At 48.5% G+C, this 24,064-nt stretch overlaps 2 protein-coding genes across 2 annotated transcripts in view; both read right to left on the bottom strand.

The window, feature by feature from the left end:
• The window catches only part of LOC119392996 (whirlin), a 328,938-nt gene that overhangs the window by 72,540 nt on the left and 232,334 nt on the right, over window positions 1-24,064 (bottom strand). The gene's annotated exons all lie outside the window — the stretch shown is intronic.
• LOC125758067 (uncharacterized) lies at window positions 8,459-11,789 on the bottom strand. Its single transcript, XM_049414723.1, has one exon. The coding sequence runs from the start codon at window positions 10,615-10,617 to the stop codon at window positions 8,512-8,514; it is 2,106 nt and encodes a 701-aa protein (XP_049270680.1). The 5' UTR covers window positions 10,618-11,789; the 3' UTR covers window positions 8,459-8,511.

Raw genomic sequence — 24,064 nt, 5'->3', positions numbered from 1 at the left:
TCGAGGGTCTGTTTGTCCGAGGTGAATGAGCGGGCCAACTGACGACACTCTTCAGCGTGCTGCACAATTTCAGAAAGGGGGCTGAATTCGGAGGCGTCCGGACGATACGGCAAAATAGTGTCAAGGGTGGCGCACGGTTCGCGGCCATATAGAAGAAAGAAAGGCGAGAAGCCCGTCGTTGACTGCGTTGCCGTATTATATGCATAAGTTACAAAGGGGAGGACCACATCCCAGTTCGACTGGTCAGCATCGACATACATCGCGAGCATGTCTCCCAGCGTTCTGTTGAAGCGCTCAGTGAGACCGTTGGTCTGCGGGTGGTAGGCTGTAGAGGTGCGGTGAACCGTGCGACATGCGCGAAGGAGTTCTTGAAGAACCTCGGATAAAAACACGCGCCCTCTGTCGCTGAGTAGTTCGCGTGGTGCACCATGACGCAGGACGAAGCGACGTAAGACGAAGTTGGCTACGTCACGAGCACCGGCTGAAGATAGCGGAGCTGTTTCAGCGTATCTCGTTAGATGGTCTACGGCGACAATTATCCATCGATTGCCAGCTGCGGTGTAAGGAAGCGGTCCATATAGATCAATGCCAACACGGTCGAAAGGGCGTGCCGGACACGGTAGAGGTTGCAGTAATCCGGGTGAATGGGCAAATGACTTTCGTTGTTGGCACAATGGACATGATCGAATATATTTTTGGACGAAGGTGTACATGCCACGCCAGTAGTAACGCTGGCGGAGCCGTTGGTATGTTTTCAACACGCCGGCGTGAGCATGTTGCGGGTCAGCGTGAAAATATGCACATACGTCAGATCGCATGTGGCTTGGTATAACCAAGAGCCATTTGCGACCATCTGCTTGGTGATTTCTTCGGTATAATAACGCGTCTCGTATCTCAAAATGTGTGGCTTGGCGACGAAGAGCACGTGGGTATGCAGACGTTGAAGAGTCGGAAAGGACGTTGAGGAGAGAGGCAATCCATGGGTCTTTTCGCTGCTCAGATGGCATGTCCGTGACGGAAACGGCAGTGATGGGAAAGGCAGCTTCTGAATGCGGGTCTTCACTAGATTGCACTGGCGATCGAGAGAGCGCGTCCGCGTCAGAATGTTTTCGCCCAGATCGGTAGACGACGCGGATGTCAAATTCTTGTAGGCGAAGAGCCCAACGTCCAAGGCGACCGGAAGGATCCTTCAAAGAAGCTAACCAACAGAGTGCATGATGGTCGGTTACGACGTCGAAAGTCTGTCCGTACAAGTAAGGACGAAACTTGCTTAATGCCCACACAATTGCGAGGCACTCTTTCTCGGTGACGGAGTAGTTGGTTTCTGCTTTTGTGAGGGCGCGGCTAGCATATGCGACGACGTACTCTGGAATGCCGGGCTTACGTTGCGCGAGCACTGCGCCAAGACCGACGCCGCTAGCGTCTGTGTGCACTTCGGTCGGAGCAGTGGGGTCGTAATGGCGCAGAATGGGTGGTGACGTAAGCAGGCGGCGCAATGTGTCGAAGGCTTCGTCGCATGCTTGGGTCCAACTGGAAAGATTAGCAGGGCCAGCAAGTAGTTTCGTAAGTGGAGCTATAATCGACGCAAAGTTACGGACGAAACGACGAAAATACGAGCACAAGCCGACGAAGCTCCGCAGTTCTTTGAGTGTAGTCGGCTTAGGAAACTCGGCGACCGCACGAAGTTTGTCCGGGTCTGGAAGAATTCCATCCTTTGAGACAACATGACCAAGTATAGTGAGTTGGCGAGCCCCGAAGCGGCACTTCTTCAGATTAAGCTGAAGGTTTGCCTTGGTAAGGCACTGAAGAATCGTGCGCAAACGGTCGACGTGCGTAGGAAAATCTGGGGAGAACACGACAACATCATCAAGGTAACATAAACATATCTGCCACTTTAGGCCGCGTAGAATGCTGTCCATCATGCGCTCAAACGTTGCAGGCGCATTACACAGACCGAATGGCATTACTGTGAATTCGTACAGGCCGTCTGGAGTAACGAACGCTGTTTTAGGACGGTCACATTCTGCCATCGGGACCTGCCAGTAACCTGAACGTAAGTCCAATGACGAAAAGTATTCGGCACCTTGTAGGCAATCGATGGCGTCATCGATGCGGGGAAGAGGGTAGACATCTTTCCGCGTAATTTTGTTGAGACGTCGGTAATCCACACAAAATCGAATCGAACCATCTTTTTTCCGCACGAGCACTACAGGTGAAGACCAGGGACTAGAAGAAGGCTCGATGACACCGTGCTGAAGCATGTCATTCACTTGCTCCGCGATGATATTCCGTTCCGTTGGTGATACACGATAGGGCCGTTGCCGCAACGGAGTGTGACTGCCCGTGTCGATATGGTGAGCAACTGTGTTGGTTTTAGTCAGTGCCTTCTGCGGGAAGTCGAACGAATGTCTAAACTCATGAAGAAGCGCAATAAGCTGTGCCCGTTTATCCTGAGGGAGCTCGCTTGCGATGGAGCGGTTGAATACATCCGAGGAGACGTCATCCGATGTAACACGCGGGGTCACAGCGTTCAAATGAAGTTTTGGTTCAGTTTCGCAGGATTCAATGGGCACGATAGCATTTTCGTCTACAGGCTGGACGTGGCCAAGCGTCTCGTTAATGTGCAAAGTGAGAGGGCAAACGGTGGGGTTGCAAACCAATATTCCCGTCGCATGCTGATGAGGTGGCAGAACCGCAAATGGCAGCGATGTACTGTGGCGGCGACTGAAAACATCAGATGGCGTGAACACAACGGTAGTGCCAGAAAATTCAGCGCAGTGGACAGGAACTATGACGGCACTCAGAGGAGGAACGTCAGTGTCAGTGGCAACAACAAGCTTGCCGACATGGGGTGGTCGTTCTCTGTCGGTAGATGGGGCCTCAGAAAACACAGAAAGTTCCACCTGCGCGCGCGCGCAGTCAATAACGGCGTGGTGGCGTGACAAAAAATCCCATCCGAGTATTACATCATGCGAACACGTGGCCAACACGAGAAACTCTATGTGGTACAAAACGTCCTGAATGACGATTCTGGCCGTACATGCTCCAACCGGCTGAATTTGTTGCGCACTCGCTGTACTGAGCGAAAACCCGGAAGGCGGCGTCGTTACCTTTCTTATAGAGCGACAAAGTTTCCGGCTCATCACAGATATGGCAGCCCCAGTATCGACAAGCGCGAGAGTTCGGAAACCTTCAACGAACACTTCCATAACATTGGCGGGGGACAGGCGAGGACTTACACAGTATGACGACGACGCAGCTCGTGCCTCCGGAGCTGCGGCAGTCAGTTTTCCGTCTCCAGCTGGTTCGGTCGGCGACGCAGGGGTGACAGAGAACGGCGCCGTGGTGAGGGTGAGCGACGGGAAGCGAACGGTCGGTACTCGGAAGCACGTTGGCGGTCTCGTTCGGCTGGCAGCGGGTCATGTTCAGCTGGTAGTCGATCACGTTGAGGTGGCGGTTCGCGTTGCGCGTCGTACGGGGCCCGGAAAGAGTAGTCGGGGTACCTCGGTGCAGCAGAGGTCGCTGCGAAGCGCCGACGACAGAAGCGCGCGACATGGCCTGGATACCCGCAAGCGTAGCAAATGGGACGGTTGTCAGCTGTGCGCCAGGGGTTTCCGTAGCACTGCTGTGTACTAGGCGTCGTTGGTACTCGCACAGGTTGAGGAGTCGACGAAGGTAGAGGTCGCGGTGGATTAGCAGTAACAGCGGCATAAGTCAGTGGCGCGGCGACAGGTGTTGGCTGGGAGGCGGACGGCAGTGCCTCGGAGACCTGCTCCTGTATCACCTGTCGGATGGCTGGCGCGAGACGCTCAGTAGTGTGTTCTGTTGTCGGTAAATACGACAGGCACGACAGTTGTCGAGCCACTTCCTCGCGCACATACCGTTTGATTTCTGACAGCAGCGGGTTGTGCTCACCACCGAGGGTCAACGCCGCGAGAGTGTCGTCTGTAGCCGCTGGCCGCCGTGTCAAGAGCCGTTGCTTCCGCAGTTCCTCGAAGCTCTGGCACAGAGTGGCGAGTTCAGACACAGTCCGCGGGTCCTTGGCCAGCAGCATCTGAAAGGCGTCGTCGTCTATCCCCTTCAAGATGTGTCTGATCTTGTCTCCTTCACTCATCGAAGGGTTAAGGCGCTTGCACAAGTCGAGTACGTCTTCGATGTAACTTGTGAAGCCTTCTCCTTGCAACTGTGCACGCCCCCGTAGGCGCTGTTCAGCACGGAGCTTCCGTACCTCTGGGCGACCGAACACATCGGCAATGCGTTGCTTGAAATCACTCCAGGTGGTGAATTCTGTCTGGTGGTTGTTAAACCAGAGGCTTGCGACCTCTTTCAGGTAGAAAGAAACATATTGCAGCTTGGAAGGGTCGTCCCACTTGTTGCTTGCACCCACCTTTTCAAATGTCGACAGCCAGTCTTCGACGTCTTGCTCATCGGTGCCGTTGAAGAAAGGTGGATCGCGCAGGCGCAGCGCCGTGGGCACGATGACCATCGGAGGTTGGGTCGTGCCTTGCTGGGCGGTTTCGTTGGCCATTTCAGGGGCAGCGGGTAGTCTCCTGTTTCGGAGTTCCAGGTTGAGTACCCAGCACCTCCACCACTCTGATACGGGGTTTATTGGCGCAAGTAGCACTTGGGCAGGATGCCTACGGACGCTGAAAGCGGTCGGCGACAACCGACACAAGAATCGCAGCGCTGGCACCAACAGCTCGCGCTTGGCTCTCCCAGCTGAGGTGGTGTCCCACTGCGGCATGTTGTTCTTCTTCCTCCTTACACTATTAACAAAATAATGAGTGCCGGCGATATAAGTGCCAGGTTGTTTGAGATCCTGCAGGACGGAGGCGTCTGCGTATAATTCGGCTGCTAAACTCAGGCGATACGGAATTTACTGTTGCTAGACGCACGGTCTTCCGCAGAAACGTAATGAAAATCTTAAGGAAAGAGCAGCTTTACAGGGGAGCCCATTTCGAGAGCCTTTTCATTATTTTTCATCTGGAAACTTTCGGCTTTCACGGTCGACTTCGTATATGACGAAGTACTGCATGAGCTATATCCTCGCGGCCCCTGTAAATTTCATTAAGAAAACCACCTTTTTTTATTTGTATGTGGTGGTCTGGGCTTAATGGGCACGCGCTGGTTGGGTTCTCACCTGCGTCGCGAAGCTGACTTACTTATAAATAAAATAATACCGAGCGAAATGAAGGAAGCTTCGCTTTTTTAAAGATACGCTTTACGGAGATAAAATAAACTGCAGCAGCTTCATTAAGCAAAGGCACACAGATGTGTACTCAATTGACTTTCGCGCACCTAAAATAGCCTACGCGCGCAGGTTTTTTTGTGCGACAGTGCGTTAATAAAAAAAAAAGCAATACTCTTTGCAGCCACCGAGTTTATTGAAGCCCTGAACGGGGCGAACGAAGCGTGGAGCGCCCGTGTATAGCCTTTATAATTTCGTGCGCCGATCTTATAAGCATACGGCGTCCGAAACAGAAACAACGGGAGAAGACTCCAAAACCGCTCCGTGGTGACCACCAGGGTGCCGCCTTCAACTTCTTCTTTTTGAATATTTGGGCGGCGCTCTAAATGGGACGACCTAAATGCGTAGCACGTCTCCTTTGCTGCTGAACAGTACCGCCGCATTGTCGGCTGAAATAAAGCGGTCACGCGTTCGTCTTCGCTCACCGCAGTTCTCAAGTGACGTCACACACTATGTCTCGTGCAGCATTGTACATACGCAACACTCGATCGTATATATACTACAGCCGCGTGGACCACGTACCGCTAGGGGCGTCGACTATATAGCAGTGCTGCCTTATCGCTTTCAACGCTGCGGGATCTCGCGCCAAGCGCACCACTTCCTCATGACATCCCACAACCCGAGTACAGTTATATATATAACTACAGGCGAGCACAACATTACGTGATATGAAGCGGCGCCACACATTCATTCGACCCAGAGCCAATTTTACTACCTCGGATCTTTGTTTTCTTGTTTTCTCGACTTTCCCTATCTCGGACATCGATTGCTGCGTCTGTGGGAGGCAGCGCCATTTTGAATCACCTCAATTCCTCGGAGGACGCTAGAAATCTAGCGCGGTCCCGCGAAAGGACTCTGCAAACGCATTAGGAGTCTCTTATCAACATCAAGACCTCGAGCGGCATAAGCTGGCGGTGGAATATATATATATATATATATATATATATATATATATATATATATGCCTGTGTTGTGTGCCAGCAGAAATAAACTCGCGTTCGAATCAGGAAAGAGACTGGAAGCGTTGCGGGCGTTCATATCGTGTTACACGTCTACACGAAGCCTAAGCTACCACTGCTATGTAACGGATAAGTTGGATTTCTTGTTACCCGCCGAAGCACGTATGTTCGTTACGCACGAAAGGATTGCGCAACGAGTGATGTGTTTCTGATGCTCTGAAACAAAGGAAGACAACGCCAGTATGTAAATGTTGTCATGGATACGTGCAGAAAACATATAAAGAAACGCTCAAACATCGTTATTCGTGTGCGCGGTAAAGGAATAGCGAGAGCTCCAAGACAATAACACGGAGGTGTTCTACCACCTACATCCCCCTTCTCTTACAACTTTTGCGCAGTAGGGCCTCCCATTGCTCATCCTAGATTACTTTATTACTAAAAATGTCGCAGTTACAACCAAGTAACCGCAAGTACCAAGTATTTCTTTTAAAGAAGCACTATGTAATTATGGTTGTCCAGGTTAGGACCCAGCCTTGTTGCGCAGGTTATGCTTCGTTCATGCAAGACACGCTCAAGTGTTATGAGCAAACGCTGACGCATCTCGCATGAGATATCGCGCGCGCAAACAACGCTCGAGAGATTGCGGAGCACACCGGGAGTTCTTATATTCTAAGGAATCAGAACAGCTGTTCGCACACTGCACGTAATAAAGGCTTGTCCAGTTTTTCGAAAGATAAACGTTTTATTAATAGTTTTTGCATGACTTCAGTGCACATGTGAATTACCAGGAATATACGTGCAGTTTGTGTATTGGGACAGTGACTGCGTGCATAGCTTCATTCACCGTCTAATATCTGGAGCCGCATGCTGACCCCTAATGAAACCTCATTTATCCGTGTTTTCATCAAAATCATTATTTTCCAATGGAAGCGCAGGTATCTACTGAGATTACTCATTGCAGTTTCGCCCATGGGCCCAGCTCGATACCTCACGATGCATGATGTTATACAGACGCCGACAACAACAAAAGTGACGACGTGTACAGCCGAACCTCCATACAACGAACACGTATATAACGAGTTGAATACAAACGTGCACGTCAAGACTACAGGCGGTCGCAGATGCCTGTCGACCTTAAGCCCAATAGCAGCACGTGCTTTGCCTTCTGCGCCATCGACGCACACCGCCATGGTCTTCCAATATTGGCTTTTGAAAAGGGTCTCGAGTCTAAGTTGAGGGATGTTTAAAGCGGCCATCCGCTCTGTCAGCTTTAGTTAGGAGTTACTTTCACGAACGCGTACAATATATGAAGTAGAATGATCGACAGCGCGGCATGCGGCGTGTGTGGCACGGCGCAAAATAGTTACCATTTGTTGTGCCACTGTGCTCCATTGCCTCGAAACGAAAAACACTTTCTAAAGCGCTGCTAGAACGGCATGATCGGCGAGTTTCCTTGCAGGTGCGGCTCGAATACCGTCCTCATCGCTCGTCGGCCCGCGATGCAGTGAAGGCACTTTTGCGCTACTTCAGGGCGACGGGCTTGCGCGAACGCCTCTGATGAGTACCCGAACGCGTCAGCCAGTTCACCGCTCGTTTTTTTCTTTCCCTCCATCCTCTCTCATCTTTTTATTCCCGTTTGCCATTCCCTCGGCGTAGGGTAGTCAACGAGATTCTTTTCTGGTTAACCTCCCTGCCTTCTGTCTTTCGGTGTCCTTGCTTTCCAAAGTGGATATCCCTGGGTGTCATAGCGAGCGCAAACGCACAGAGCGTTTTCAGTGGTCTGAAAACCACTGAAAACGCTCCACCAGCCAGCAGGAGTCACACTTGGGTGTGTCAGCCATTGTGACGCGGAACGAGTGTGCCTTCATAAACGCAACATCCGTCCACAGTATGATAATGTAGCATTGGAGCGGAAAAATTAGTGATGGTAGTTGCAGCTTTAAAGAACTATCACGTTTATGTTGGCGACCAGGGTGTCGGAACGAAGTGTTTTTCGTTCCGATTTTTGTTTCGTTCCACAGACAAAAGTTTCGTTTCGTTTCTGTTCCGGAACGAAAAAAAAAAACGTTCCGTAACGGTTCGTAACGGTTTCTTAATAATAAAAACGAACAAAATACTTAATATTAAAAGTACATACTCAAAAATAAGAAATAAACTAACAAACAAAAATGTATTAATAAGTGTTGGGGTTTTACGTCAGAAAGCCACGATATGATTATGAGGGAAGCCGCAAAAAATTTCAAAGCAAGGCTACAACAAAAACTTGATATTTATTTTTCCTCAAGTTTGAATCCCGAATTTTCGTCAAGGGGGTGCACACGATTTCAGAAGCAGCAGGTCATCGAGTATACTCGCCGATAAGCGAGACCGCTGCTCTGACAAAACAAACTTCAATGCCGAAAATGCCCTCTCCACGCTGACTTGTGTGGCTGGCACACCAAGGGCCACTTGTGCTAACATGTATAGCTCCGGTTGCCGCTCTTTGCGCTCGTCCCAAAATGTCAACACATTCGTGCTTCTTGGAATGCGCGGCTCCTTGTCCAGCATTTCCAGTAAGTGTGCGATGTCCGCTGATCCTGGCTCACTTGTCAAATGCGATTGAGCGCCAACTACAGCTTCCTTCGTTTTCAAAAACGCCTCGAGGGCATCTTCTGGTTCCTCTGAAGTTAGCGCAGCGGTGCTCTCTGGAATGCAGCTGCTACACTGATTCTGCTGAAGGCCTGTAATGCGCTTCCAGGTTTTGCACAGGTGCATTCTCGCTCGGTATTTTTGATCAGGTGTCAGAAGAAGGCGATAGCGGTGGTCCATGTACAGTGCAGCACAAAAGATATCCGTACTGCAAAGATTTCCCTCTCGTTTCTTCATTGACTGAACGAGGGCCTGTGCCAGTGGCGATGATATTGTTGCTGTCTTCAAGGAGCACGTCAACCATGCACCGTAGAAATCTCCGATTGTCAGTTGTTCTGCCTGAAGCATTTTCGTGGCTTCATGTGCCGGCTGAAGGGATTCTATGATCATTTCTACTTTTGCCCACATGCTTTCAGTCCAACTGGCGGTCTCGTCGTGGGGGAGAAAGTCTTTAGCAAAGTCCTTCAATTCAACCAACCTCGTCAACATGACCAACGTTGACATCCAACGTGTCGGGCAATCAATAATAGGCTTCCTTAGCCCTAGCTTCCTTATCAAACCCATTGCACTTTGTGCGCGGAGTTTCTTCACAAGTGCACGACATTGTGCAATGAGGGTGTTGACACCCGAGTCCTTTACAGCGTCGCTAACAGCCAGTTGCAGAGTGTGCGCAGCACACCTTACGCCGAACTTGAAATCTGCCCCATCAAGATCAAGGCGCTCCGCATCCTCTGAATCGTCCAGTAAAGAGCCGCAATGTCCAAATTCCGGGTAGCCACTATCAACCTCCTCGTCTGAACTAGAAGCGCCGGTTTCATGGTCTGTTTCACCAAGAAGACGAGCAGCCTTTAGCATGTTTGTACCATTGTCAGTTGTGACACTGTACATTTGGGTGACACTGAAGTCGTAGCGTGACAGAGTGCTTTTCACCTGTGATGTCAGATGCTCAGCAGTGTGTCTAGCGAAAAGCTCCTTCATGGCCAGTGGTTGAAGAATTAGCTTCCCTTTTTCGGCATACTGTACGTTGATGCCAAGCAGAGCCCTGTCAAGTCGCGACGCGCAGTCAATTTTCAAAGAAAACATACGTTTTCTCAGCGTCTGCGAAATTTCTTCTCTCTTGCTTTTGGCTTGTTCCTGGACCCTGTCCTTAACAGTCTCGGCTGTGATGGCTCGCTTAGCACTGAGCGCTTTTAGGACAGGATCAATTATTTTGCGAAAGCCGGAGTCATCAATTAGCCGAAATGGCCGACCATTTCTCGTGACTAGCACAACGCAACTATTCATAATGCTGTCCTCTGTTATTTCCAGCAAAACACACTTCGACGATGTGGGTTGAAACATGCTCTGTATATTCACTTGCCTGAGCTTTGCCGCAGGACAGCCTTCCGCCTCGTCCGACACAACACGCTTTGTAGAGCTGGCCTTTTCGGCCAGAATGTTGTCGTACACTTCCTTGTGGCGCCGCTGCAAATGACGCTCCAGGTTTCCACCATGGTCGCCCGACACAACGTGCTGGCAGTTCTCAACCTGACATGTCGATTTGTCTGAGACGCTGTCATATTTGAAATGCCGTCGAGCGCGGTTTGTTCTGTCGTGTCCCATCTGAACTAGCTGAAAAATTCGGTGAGGAAGCGATGCACCAGCAGAAAACGAAACAATAGGCGCTGCGCAAAGCGCCGCCGACGCCACCTGTCGCTGCGGCTCAGAAGCGTAAGCGCACTCGCGCGAGCAGTGTTCCCGTGGGCGTGTAGGCGACCGCTGTAGTTTCTGTGATACTTGCATTTTTCTATCGCAATTTTACAATTGTGACAGCCTTCAGCGGCGTCGAGAAACAACTGCTGGGTATTTGGATGCTCGAACACGACTGAAAACTCACCAGGAATACACTTCTACAAGCTTTCGGTGCTGCTTCACGATCAAAAGTGACGGCGGCGATGGATTGCCGCTGTTCGATGCAGAAGGTATGCAATCGCGCTTTGTTTACAACAGTGGTAGGACAAATACCGTGTTTTTATTTGTCCATCTTTGTTAACACGCCTTTAGTAAACGCTACCACGTTTACAGTACCATGAGACGTACCAATGCCTCTCTTTGAAAAAGCGAGTGATGCGAAGCGCGAAGCTTCACATTGTGGAGTAAAGCTATGAATAATTAATTGCCCTTAGATGTCTTAAAGAAAAGAACTGCATTGTTGACTTGCAGACGTTTGAAAGCAGATGCGAGATCTGCTTTTGTGCGAAGACTGCCTTGTGTGTCAGGGGCAGGGTGTCGGGTCAGCAACCTTCGGGTCAGCAGCCGAGCACCGTAGCCACTTATCCACCGCGGCGGACATTAGACTTCCCCTTTAAAAATCCGGGACAGGCTAAAACAAATCCTTCCCACGTTGTTAAGAGAATCGCGGGTAACTGTACCATGAATTCGTAATCAAATAACGCAAACCAGTGCTTTTCTAAGTTATAGTGGTTAATTTTCTCAAGAGCGAATTAGAACTTTGTAGAGCAGGCTCAATGACTTGTGTCAAGAGTGTGAGCATGATCTCAGAAGGAGCCCGTCATCTGATATGCGCGACCGCTGTTCTGATCAAGCAAACTGCAGCGCCGACAATGCCCTCTCCACTACGGCCTGTGTGAGAGGCACACGAAAGTCCAGTTGTAATAATACAAACAGCTGTGGTTGCGACTTTTTTAGCTTTCCGCAATATTTCAACATTTTTACTTTGGGATATCTGTCCGAGATGCGCACTGATTCTGTACCCTGAGCTATGCCTTGATGCTCACGTTGCATGACCTCGGTTTTTCCGTTTCGCCAAGTTTTCCCGTGAACCGAAAAACGATAAAAAATATTTCGTTTTTACTCCGGAACGAAATAATAAATAACGTTCCGCTTACGTTTTCGTTCCGGTCAAAAATATCGTTTTTTTCGTTTTTCGTTTTCGGTTTTCGTTCCGTTCCGACACTCTGTTGGCGACACACTTGAAAGCTGTGGAAGAGGACTAATAAGGGCTAAGTAGTGAGTATGTGTGACAGTCCGAGTAAAAAATCATCGTTTTTTCGCAGTGTCTGTCTTTGCCTAATTGGTATCGGGATCACTCGTGTTCATTCATGGACGGATCCGGCCGCTTTGTCAGTGAAGCCATCACCAGTTATACTGCTATGCCCCGCCACGGTGGTCTAGTGGTTATGGCGCTCGACTGCTGACCCGAAGGTCGCGCGATCGAATCCCGGCCGCGGCGGCCGCATTTTCGATGCAGGCGAAAATGTTTGAGGCCCGTGTACTTGGATTTAGGTGCACGTTAAAGAACCCCAGGTGGTCGAAATTTCCGGAGCCCTCCAGTACGGCGTCTCTCATAATCATATCGTGGTTTCGTGACGTTAAGCCCTAGATATTATTAATTAATAATTGTACTGCTATGTTCTCGCAGCCACCGAAAAATGATGTAGTGCCTTTGCGCACGACCTTTAACGGTGACATTGTCTGTTTTGCTACTTGTGCGTGAGTCTCTGCGTAACGTCAACAGTAATCTACCGTTGAGTAGCAGAACATGACCCGTTTGCGTAGTCGCTCTCGTAAGATATGAAGATCAGCTTTCAGAGCAGTACGTCTTGCGAGGGTAGATGTTAAATGCGATCATTTAAATTGTATTATTTTTACTGCACCTGATCAGAATGGCGGAGGAGACCGATTCATCAGCATAATGATCTGCATTCGGTCCCAGTATGTCTCGTTTAGTAATAGTAGCGTCGCTTGCTTGTGCAGTGGGTTTTCTAATATATCCCGTATAAATGGTTAGGCGCACATAAGGCTGGTGCAAACACCACAAGGAAGATCAAAGTTTCGTTGCTGCTCTGTATCCTGATGGAGTACTATTTTGATGATTGACGACGACTCCTGTAATTTGAGCTCGAAGGCTTTGTGAGGACAAGATGGTCAATAACTCATAAAGTCAGTCTGTTTAGTTTAGGCTATAAACGAGAACACTTTTGGACATTCTCAGCTGGAAACAAATTTTCACGCAAGACGTCTCACAATACTATAAACGAGACAGTCGCTTTGCGACGCGCTCGATAAGTTGAACGACCGACGTCCCCCAGAAGAAAGAGTCCTGCGCCATCGACAGGACATAACGTTGCAGAAGAAGGGTGTGAAAGCGCTACTTCACTTTCTGCGTTATATCGGTCTATCAGAACGACTATAATTAGAACGACCTTCCGAGGTATGCGTGCGTGCATTTTTTTTCTTTTATTTTATCTCTCTCTCTATCTGTTCTCTTTCCGACGCCTATTTCCCCACCCGTATACAAGGTAGCAAACCAGTTGACATCCCTGTCATTTCTTTTCACCGGTCTCTCCCTTCACTTAAGTATGTAATCGCGAACTTGACGCGGGTATATCACTGCTTGCATTCTTGATAGAGGGTCGTCACAGAGACCACGTGGCATAGCAGGTAAGGCAACATAGTCGCGAAGGTTCCCACGAATTAAGAGCGCTGAAGCGAATGGATGCATCAGCCAACCGTCATCACAATTACCCGTCAATTTAAGAATTTGTTTTCTAACGTTGCAAAAATCAGCTGTTCTGTCTCTCTCTTATAAATTTTTCTCAAGTGAGCACACTACAGTGTATTGACGTAGTTGCAGTACGCGCGCTTTTGGATTTGTATTTTTTTAAAGAGAAAGGACATTAAAACTAGAATATTTTCGCCTAATATTGGTGACGGCTGAGCCTATTCTCATGCGAATGATGAACAGGGATAATCGTTAAGTATGTAAACATTGCAATTTCTATCAACGAGACTTCTAGAGCTAGTGGCTAAGAGGGTACGTGAGCTCTATGTTCGCTTCGAAGTGTAAGCGTTCACCTATAGCAAAGACTATGCATCAATTCCGGTACAATACATGCACAGCGGAACACATATACGGCGCGTACAGAGTATGTCGCTGTCATGCCAAAAACGTTCCATCTAATCGAACTCTGACTAACGTAGTTAGAAAAGTCGCTAACTATTCATTTATAGCCTTACGGTAACTAGTCTACTGGCAATGTTTCCTCTGTTGCTGCCACTTTTAGTAACGCCACGCAAAGACAAGCTGTACGCGTAGTCGTTGTTTCCTTTTTAATTCCGCAGAAGGACGCTACAAGTATACCACCTATACACAGAGACCATTACGTTGGCTTAATATAGAAGCGAACAGCTCGAAGAGATTGCTTTCTGCGGTCCACTGAGTGTTTCGAGGAAGTATACACGCGGAATCAATACGCATCTTCTTACGCCCAACCTCTTGTAGAGTCTCCTTTTTTTTTTTCATTTTACTTTCCTTGGCAGACGAAAACATCTCGGCTTCCTGGCTTTATTCGTACAACCTCGACCGTATCGTGCTCTGCTCGATTCCAATGTATAGCTTTCGCTTTCCTCAAACTCCCCTCCGAAATGCACTCGCAGCGGGTCACGGCCTCTTGTCAGAGAAAAAAAAGAAATGATCAGCGGACACGACGAGATAACGTTCGGTTGTCCCGTACGCGCGGCGAGGCGCCTTCCCTCCATCTATCCACCCACCCAAACTGCCATTCGAGCAAATTGATACAAACAAGACGAGCTCGCCGTGAATCTCTCTGCTCATTTTAATCTTCTAGTTCGGAGGCGGCTGCGAAGGCAGGCGTCGCGTCGCCGTCCCGTAGAGCCGATTTTTTCCTCTCTCGCGTCGCTGGTTTCACAGCCGCCAGAGATGCGCAAACAAACTCAAAACAAAAGAAGAACGGGGTCACGCGACGAAATGGTGAAGACCTTGCACTATCCATCGGTCGCTGTGGCTGATCATCGCCGTGCCGAGAGCTGCAGCTGAGCGCAATTTCGAGCGTTCTCTTTCGGTCTGCTGCGTCTCGTCCAACGCTACGAGGACGGTCTCGGGCAACTTGTTTCTGTAAACAGAGCCGCGCAGCATCGGTTTTGCGTCCCTTATTACTAGGCAAGCGTCGTCAGAGAAATCAAGTCATTTTATATCAGATATACAGAAAAAAAAAGAAAAAAAAAATCTAAGGCAAGGTAGAGAGCACCCACTTAAAAGCACTCAAATATCAGATAGCACATGGCAGTGCCATTCAATTTAATAAACTAAACGTGCTAACCACCGTATTCGCTTAAGAGGCGTCACTACGAATATAAGTAGTATGCAACTAATTTTAAATTAGAGTTCTCAATGGCCTCGTATTTCCTGATATTTCGCTGTTTATATTCTGACCATTTATCGCTCATTACGATGTATTTTCTTTCTTTAAAAATTTTTGTTTTTGTTCCTTAATATTTATTTTTTATTTCACTTGTTTTCTATTACACTGGTACTTTATACACATTTTAAGTACTTCCTTGTTTCTGATTATTTCCTATAATAACCTCGTGCACGTTGATATCGTTGCTATATTTCCAATAACGTGTCAATTACTATATAGCTTTAAGTACTCATAGGAGGTCTCCCTTACAGTCTTGTAACACTGGGATCTACTTTGGCCCTAATAATAAACAAATGAACAAATACACAACCATTGTATGCCTTACGAATGCCTCACGTTCGTCCCTTATCTTTCTAAGCGGTGCCCATGCTTTGTGGAAAAGAGTTCAAAAGCCGAGATATATACATAAAAGTAATGCCTACAACAAAGAAATACCTCTTCAGCCTAGCTAAATTACTCTGTATGTCGGCGCAAGCCACTGTATGATTTCTCCTCAGCTTGCAGAGTTCACAAGCTGTTAGGTCACCCTAATTACGCCATCTAGTTCGACAATACAAATTTTATGTGTCCTATTAGTACAGAATACAGACAAAAAGCTTCAACACAAAATATACGAAACAAGTTACCTAACTTCAGAAGCGAATGTTGGCGTGAACTTGAACATCACTGCCATAGTTCCTTACGGTGCATTTCTCTCTCGCATAAAAAGCAACTTTAGCCACGCACATTACCTCTATCTTGGCTGACTCAAAGCCAGCGATGTTACGTTTAAGACCTCCTGCACAAAGCTACACAAACGTAGGTGTTATGCATGAAATAAATAACTACGATGTAGCCGAGGCAGAGGTACTACTAAAGCTTCAGTGGACACATCCTGCTGACATCGCAGGTAATATTGCCGTATAGGTAGACTTGCTGCCGACGCTCGGATTCTACACCCGTTTTGATGACATCGTTTGAAAGAGCACATACAAATGTGCGTCTAAAACCGCGATGCAAAGCAGTGACGCTAATTTCTCGTTTCAATAAAAATTCTAGGGACAGGGCTGCACAGAAGTGCCTCTAACTTAGTTTTTCCTATGCATACCGGAGGGGGAGGGTAGGGGGGTTGTTATTTAGTCGTGTCATCACGGTATTTCCGTAACTCCATTATACAATCGAATGTTCTTGAAAAGCGAGGGGCTAAAGCTGTGAGCATTCGATATATAATCCAATAAATCCAATGAAACCTCATAACTGAAGCTCGGGTAATAATTATTCTTAATGCATATTGCTTGAATACTGTTCGGCTTCAGTTTCACAACTGGGGTATATGCTCAGGAGCCACTACTGCGACCTATAGTGACATTTCTTTCTAATTATATGACTGCATTTCTGCAGCAATGCATTTGCTAAGTGTCTTTCAATGTAAACCCTGTATGAGACAAGACAGTATTCCCCGTCGTAGACGATGCGTCCTTCTTTGCATCTTCTTTGCAGCCGTGTCATACTCTTTGTGCCTTAAAGAGTGAGAAGGTGAACCTGCTTCCAAATAAACAGCCGTTCCGCTCCACCGCGACCACCTCGCAGACACCAATAAAAGTACCGCGGTTTTCGATACGATACAGCCAAAACAGACACGACATTGCCGGGCCAAGGTATGAAATGTTTTGTCTCGCCGTGTCACAGCGCTCACTTTCTTATACCTATTTGTGCTCACGATCGACAGGATCTGAAATCGATCCGCATTGTTGTAGTAACGAGCAACAGCGGATGCGCGTCTCGCTTTATACGTGTAGATATTCGGACACGTTAGCAAGGTCTGTGTAACACGCCGTGAGAGGTCAGGTAATGTGCATAGTGCTATCACTTCATTTCTGAGTAGAGCATGACCCGAGGCTGCCTCGAACAGTACCCCGTATAGTCGGTTGCGCGCATTATCCGCCCACTCGCCATGGGCTTCCTTGATCGCCGGTTGACCTCGTTTCCAGCCTTTTTCAAAAGGCAAGACGATCTGCAGACGGACGGGGTCGCGCGGTCGCCAGACCACTTCATCCCGGGCAGCTTGCGGACACAGGAACAAAAAAAAAAAGATGCACCTGCGTCATCTCCGGCCACTGTCCGCCCTACACACGTCGTGCGCACCCGTGCTCCATTGATATACGTTCTCTGCAGTATCACGCGCTGCATGCGCCAACCGTGGTTCCGCATATTACGTGCGGCCGCTGCACCGATGTCGCGACATCTCTGCATGATGCAATTTGTCAACATACTGGAACGCCATGCGGGGGGCCCGAAATAAACTTCGCAAACACCGCCTGAAGTTCGGACACTGGCCTGCGCGGAAAGTCGCGCCAACCCTTTTCCGTTTCAGTTGATACTTATTAGATGCGAAGTATCTTAAGGCGGAGCTCAATCCGGTGGTGGTGGTGGTGGTGTGCGGCGTGACCACCCTTACTGCGCATGCGCATACCCTCTCCACACACCTCCTCTCCACTCACCCTCTCTCCTTCCCCTCTCCACTTTCCCTCTCCTCTTCCCCTTCCCATACCCCTCTCCCCTCCCCGTTTCCACTCTTCCTCTGAAACGCGGGCTAGACATGCCGAAATTCTCTCCTGCGCAACGCCGCGATGAGCTCGAGCGCATGCGCGTCCCCTGCCCTTCTCTCTCCTCTCCTACGCTGCCCCCCTCTCGCCCGCCTGTCGACCGCGTTCCCCGCTCGCCCTGTGAGAATTAACGGCCAGGCTAGATGGAAGATACGACGCGCGTAGCGTCCCTCTTCGCGTTCCACGACGCGAGGTCGGTAGCATGCCCAACGAACGCCAACGGAACGCGATCGTGCAAGTGCTCCGGCTTCGCATCGCCTCATGGTCCCCTTTAGCGGGAGATGGTGTAATTTTTTTGAGATACGTAATCAGTGCAGCACCCAGAGGAGAAAACACACACACACAAGAAAAAACACGACTTACAGAAGCGGCTTGCCCGGAGCGCCTTTCTTCGAGCGCGCGGGAGCTCCTGTGCTTAGCAACTGCTAAAAATAGAACAACCAAACGGATATTACATGACTAGGAAGCAAGATGATGTTGGGCGAACCGACCCGAGACGCACGCAACCAGTATTTGCGAAGAAGTACTTACGGAAGTGTGCACGCGCGCGTGGGTCCGCGGCTAACGATAAACGGTCAGCGTGATAACGACGCGGTGTCAGTGTCGATATTTCGTTGAGGGTCGCACTAACATAGAAGTGTGGGAAATGTACAGCTCAAACGAGTGCACCAAGTTGTTTATATTCGGTATCTTGCATTGCGGATACTCAGAAATCGGCACCGATAGCCAGTTTGCAGACTGCATGTACCTCGACCCTGGCGCTTCCTGATCAGATATGTATAGGCACCGTGCATACGTTAGGAGCCGCCACAGTCGCGCGCGGCCTCCAGCGCCACAGCGGCCACGGCAGCAAACTTGACGGGATATGGGAGCAGACGACGCAAGCGGCAGCAAGCCTCTGCGCCGTGTTCTGCTGCTTCGCTCGACGCGTTTTCGTTTCCGATCGCTTTCAAAAGACGTTAAATTGTTAGCAGCTGCCACAGACCCTTGATGTTAGAGGGTACGCTTCTTTTCGCCAGACCTCGTGCACCCTCAGGGGAACGCGGCAGCAGAGAATGCATGAGCAAGGGAAGACGACACGGAGACTACGGGCACGTTGAGCAAAACTGCGCGCCGCTTCGTTCACTAAACGATCACAGCTTGTCACCCTCAGGCTAACGTGGCAGCAGACTTGGCGGCTGCTTGAAAGGGACAACACCGGCGACTGCATTGCGTTCACTGCGCCGATTTCAACCAGTGCAGCCGAGAGGTCGTCACAGCGGCTGTTGGCTAGCCATGGCACTGCAAAGCGTGTCAATTATTATTACATTTGGGTTCAGAGAGCTACGTGCTATAGGTGGTTTCTTCCGACGAGCTAATCTATATAAGGGCAGAGAGCTTCTCGATCTAAGCGAGGCTGGCGAGGCATGTTCACGGCTTCGTGGAAGAGACGTTGCACGGTGGATCGTCAGTCACGGGGAAGTGCGCACCACAGATGCGAATGAACGCGCCGGGAAGATCCGTGAAAATTGAGGTATGTCGCTTAAATTTGCTTTTTCTTAGTTACAGGTCATGTAATGTTTTCTTATCACTTAAAGCAGGGACATCCGTGCGGCCAACTGGGAGTGCCGTGCCGGAGTCGCAGGAAAGTATAAAACCGCCTGAATAAAATTACTTGCGCATCGAAGACAAGCAAACCACGATAATGGGGCTTTCCTTTAATTAAAAACGTCTGCCCGAAACACTCAACTGTGGCAATCACAAAAGAAAAAAGTGAGCGATTTTTTTTCTTCTCTCCTTTTGTCAGCTTCATTACAAATAATCTGGAGTAACTTCTGTCTCTAAAGTTAGGGCAAAGAGCATCGACGTCGAGCATGTGCTGAGGTTTTTCTGCAGCACTGAGTGCTCTTTGTCTGACGTGCTCCGGGCAGAGGCCAGCGACGCGGCATCGCAGTCCCACCTCATGCTCCTTCCTGCCTCTACTCAAACGCTGAGCACGACGCTGAGCTTGTTTGTTTTGAAACGTATTATTTGCTCATTTTTATGTAGGCTCTCAGGCAAGCTGCTGAGTATGTACAAGCAGTATGCCGAAGTGCCACATCAGGAAGTGACCGAACTGTCAGCACGCATGTTATTAAACAGAAATGCTTCGGCAAATGAGCGTTTCTGCATAATTACTGCGACAAAGGTGCGAAGTAATACCTTTTGACACTTCGTCTTGGCAATGAGTCTGCTCTGCGATGTACATTTAGTGCACTTATTTAGGCCGGCACATTTTTTTTTTCTTTTTTGTATCTCCAAGGCGCACAGGGTAATTGACATGCTAGGCAAATGTGCAGATTGCGTATGGTCTGTGACTGGAAACCAGTAAAATCGCGTGCCTGGAGAATTTCTATAGGTGTTACTGCACCCAACAACGCAGCAATTATTCCATGGCATAACCGACACAAAAAGAACAGCCCGCGAGAACGCCGCGCGCCGTCATCGCGGAACCGTTGAGCGAGCAGGGCGAGCGGGTGAGAGTATCCCGTCAAGTCTGCGCTTGTTGCCGCTAGGGCCGCCTTCATTGGCGGCGGAGTTACGTCTGCACGGAGCCTATATACAGCTGTGGAACAACTTCCGCTGTAAACCTCCGGATTTTAGGCCCGTATGCAAAACGCTTCATACGTAAGCACTGCGGCCACGTTACGATGGTAGTAAATATTCTGAAAATATCCTCTCAATAAATTCAAGATTCTCTTACCTGCAGATGAATATTTCGAAACCGACATATCTATCGCTTTCCGCTAACTACCCACATACACTCTAATACCCCTGTCACACGGGCAGCCTTAACCGCGGTTAAGCTAACTACGGTTCCGGTTAACCGCGGTTAGTGGTAGCTACACGGCAGACGTAACCGCAGTTAGTCTCCTAACCGTAGTTATCGCAAACCGAGCTAGGCAAGCACGGTTTACCCTCACAAACCGAGAAGCTGACAAGATGGCGGAGCTGTGAGTGCACCAGCCGTGAACCGGCGCACGTTATTCGTCATCTCCGCGGAGGATTTTCACGGAACGCGTCTCCAGTTGGCGAACAATAGCCAAGCAACAGTAGTTGAAAACGAGTTTTGCTTGGCAAAACGAGGCTCGCCGTGGAAAAGCCAACAACAAAGATTATTCCGTCCACGGCGTGTTTGCGAGGGGGTACAGTATTATCGCTACAGGTTTCTTGAGGGGAAGTGCTTTTTGCATTGTTCGTGTCTAGCCGCCTCACAGAGCTGCAAACACTGAATATGTAGTCGAAAGTGGAACGATTCACTACACTGTCGTTGGGGTTAGCGGAGGTGTATCGTACCACGAAACTTGCCGAGGGTGTGCCCAAACTTCTTGCTGACCATACGAGCAGCACCTGGTTTCGTCGGCTTGCTGAACTGAGCTGACTGAGCTCGTGTAGCAATGGCAAACCCGCGTTCGCGTTAACTGCTGTTAATCCTGTAACCACGGTTAAGCATAACCGCAGTTAAAGCTGCTCGTGTGACAGAGGTATAAGAAAAGATTCCTTGTTACTCTGTTTGGTAACTCCGGACTTGCAACATATATAACTAGAGGCCGGATTTTTAGGCACTAAACAAGCTCGTTTTAGGCGCCAAAAATAGGCAGGCAAAACAACGTTTTAGGCCTCGGATATCGTAAATATAGGCACAATAAACTTTCACGTAAATGCAAATAATTTCAAACGAAGACGTGCGCGACCTCTATCTACGACAGGAAAACAAAAATATTATTGCTTAATTTGGCACAAAGGAGCCAACTAGGAGCGTGCGAATATCAAATTTTTCGAATACGAATCGAATACGAATATTCACCTTCGAATATCGAATCGAATATCGAATATCAAAAGAAAAATGCCCCCACAGTAACAATATTTTATTTAACATGTAGCTATTTGAAAAAAAAATAAAAACATTAACAGCCTGACTGGCAACATAACATACACTGCTATCTCCAGAACACAATGTCCAGGCTAGCACAATGCACATCACAACACAAGCAAATATCACGGCACAATGAAAGTAATGACTAGATGTTATCACGAAGAAATATGAGTTGTTCCACATGGTCAGGCAGCAGGCGCTCCCTTCTAACAGAGACAACACCCCCCCCCCCCTTCCACTGAAAAGGCAGGAACAGAAGTGGCTGGTATAGGGAGTTACATGGGGCAAAGCTTTGCCAGACCGGGGTATCTGAAGGTGCCTACAGTCCGTCACCAGTGACATGGGTCACTGTGTTTCTTCAGAAGTGGTCCCGCATAGTGAACGAGTGGTAGTGCGGCACGTTACGGCCGCATAATATTGAAAATGTACGGTTACATGATCGCCAACAGCGCTGCACGTCGGAGATGCACCAGCAATAAATCATACGTATTTGGGCGCTCGTCGCAGGCAGATATCGTGCCTCCGTGTACTTACGACGTTTATTGCTCCTCTCGGCAACGTTTTTAGCTATACGAAGGCAGCAGAAATGTGGAAGAGGAGTTATTTTAGGCATGATAATCGAATCGCATATTCGAATTTTTCGATTATTCGAAGTAATGGAATATTCGAAACTTTTCGAATACACGATTTTCGATTCGAATACGAATATTTCGAATGTAATATTCGACGAATAATCGAAACTTTCGAATATTCGCACACCCGTAGAGCCAACATTTGAACATAGCGTGCTTTATCCTGCACGGTTCGCACTCCCGTGTTCCGCAGAGTGAGTCAAATTTCCACTGTCGAATCAACTCACTGCTGGGTGTCTTTTCGGCATGACTGAGAAGTGCAGAGCAGGAGCAGACAGCTAGATTGCTAAAAAGACAGAAGGGAGAGATTCCTCCTATTGGCCGGGTCGAATTGCGCACAGCCAATTTGTCCGCTGGCAGTGAACCACTGGCGTAGCCAGGCGGGGGAGGGGGTTCAACCTCGCCTTCCCTGGAAAGTTTTCAGTTTTGCGTGTGTGTATATACACGCACACATACAAACGCGTGCACGAACATAAAGTATAATTTCCCCCCCCCCCCTGAAAAAGATTTCTGGCTACGCCGCTACCGTAGCGAACATCTTCAAAAGTAAATTACAAATAAAGCAAAAGCTGCGTGCGCATCAATCACATTTTTGTTTCTTTTTTTGCTCTTCACATTCCTCTCCACTGACGGCTCTCCGCGGTTTCGCATTCGCCAGCCGCCATGTCAGCGCGTTGCCATGTCAGCGCGGTGGCGAATGCTCGCCGGCGTGCCCCGCTTCACTGCTGCTAGCGGTTGTTTCCGGGATTTGGTTGAACAAGAGGTATAGGTGGAAACCCATAGTTCCCAACATTCAATCTTACGCGGTAACATGAATAACGGTCTCAAACAGCACCCGGGAGCGAAACTTGAGGCTAAATAGCGTTCATATAGCGCCAATTTTGAAAATAGGCATTTATAGGCATTTGTAAGCATTTAGGCACGAACACCAAAAATAGGCATTTATAGGCACTATAAGAACACTGTAAAAACCCTTCTTAACCTCTAATTCATGCTCATATATCAAAATGGGGCGATAGGCGCGCAAGGAACAAAATAGGCATTTGCCTAAAATCCGCTCTCTATATATAACTCTTTTTCAAGGTACAGGATAAACGTCTTTCAGAGAGTTGCGCCTCCCACGACTCTCCAAAGAGAGTATACAATGAACTTAAACGAGAGTAAACGTGTATCTCCAAAGAGAGTTATATACGTGACAGGTCAGGGGCAACAGGTAGTCTTCTTTCTCTTTGAATGCAGTGCACACCTAACGGCATCAACATTAATGAGAACCAACAGGCAATGTAACTAGGGAACGTATCGGAGACGTTATTTGTAGTAATTGTGACATACATACGAAGGAAATAAAGTGAGCGAAAAGACAACTTGCCGCCAACACGCACTGAACCTGGAACCTTCGAATAACGTGTCCGATGCTCTACCAATTGAGCAACGGCGGCGGTCGTCCTCCGTCCACTTCATAGGGTATATCTGTGCATTTAAACCTGGAGTGTTATAGTCAGCCCCGCTCGTAGTCATGGAGGCGAGTGTGGAATACTCATTGTTTTGCTAGCGTATCACGTGATCTTTTTCCTGGCTGCTGGCTGGCCCCGTCAAAAAAATATAATTCGTTTTGTTTCTGTGCGTGCTTTACACACACACACATATGTGGCTATATATGTATATATACGTCGTCTCACTACACACACACACACATATATATATATATATATATATATATATATATATATATATATATATATATATATATATATATATATATATATCGACACGCAGCCGAAAGAACGAAGATTAGGAAAATCCGTGTACTACCCATCATTCTTATGCTAGCTGAAGCAGCATGCCTATGCCTTGCAGCTCCCACGTATACAAGCGCCAGATTTCCCTCTAGTC

The sequence above is a fragment of the Rhipicephalus sanguineus genome, chromosome 1 (assembly GCF_013339695.2).
Source record: "Rhipicephalus sanguineus isolate Rsan-2018 chromosome 1, BIME_Rsan_1.4, whole genome shotgun sequence".
Lineage (NCBI taxonomy): Eukaryota > Metazoa > Arthropoda > Arachnida > Ixodida > Ixodidae > Rhipicephalus > Rhipicephalus sanguineus.
Note: the sequence above shows the minus strand (reverse complement) of the source record. Positions and strands in the feature narration are given on the sequence as shown.

Coding starts and splice junctions, on each gene's coding strand:
- LOC125758067 (XM_049414723.1), bottom strand. CDS start 10,617: ATGCAAGTATCACAGAAACTACAGCGGTCGCCTACACGCCCACGGGAA.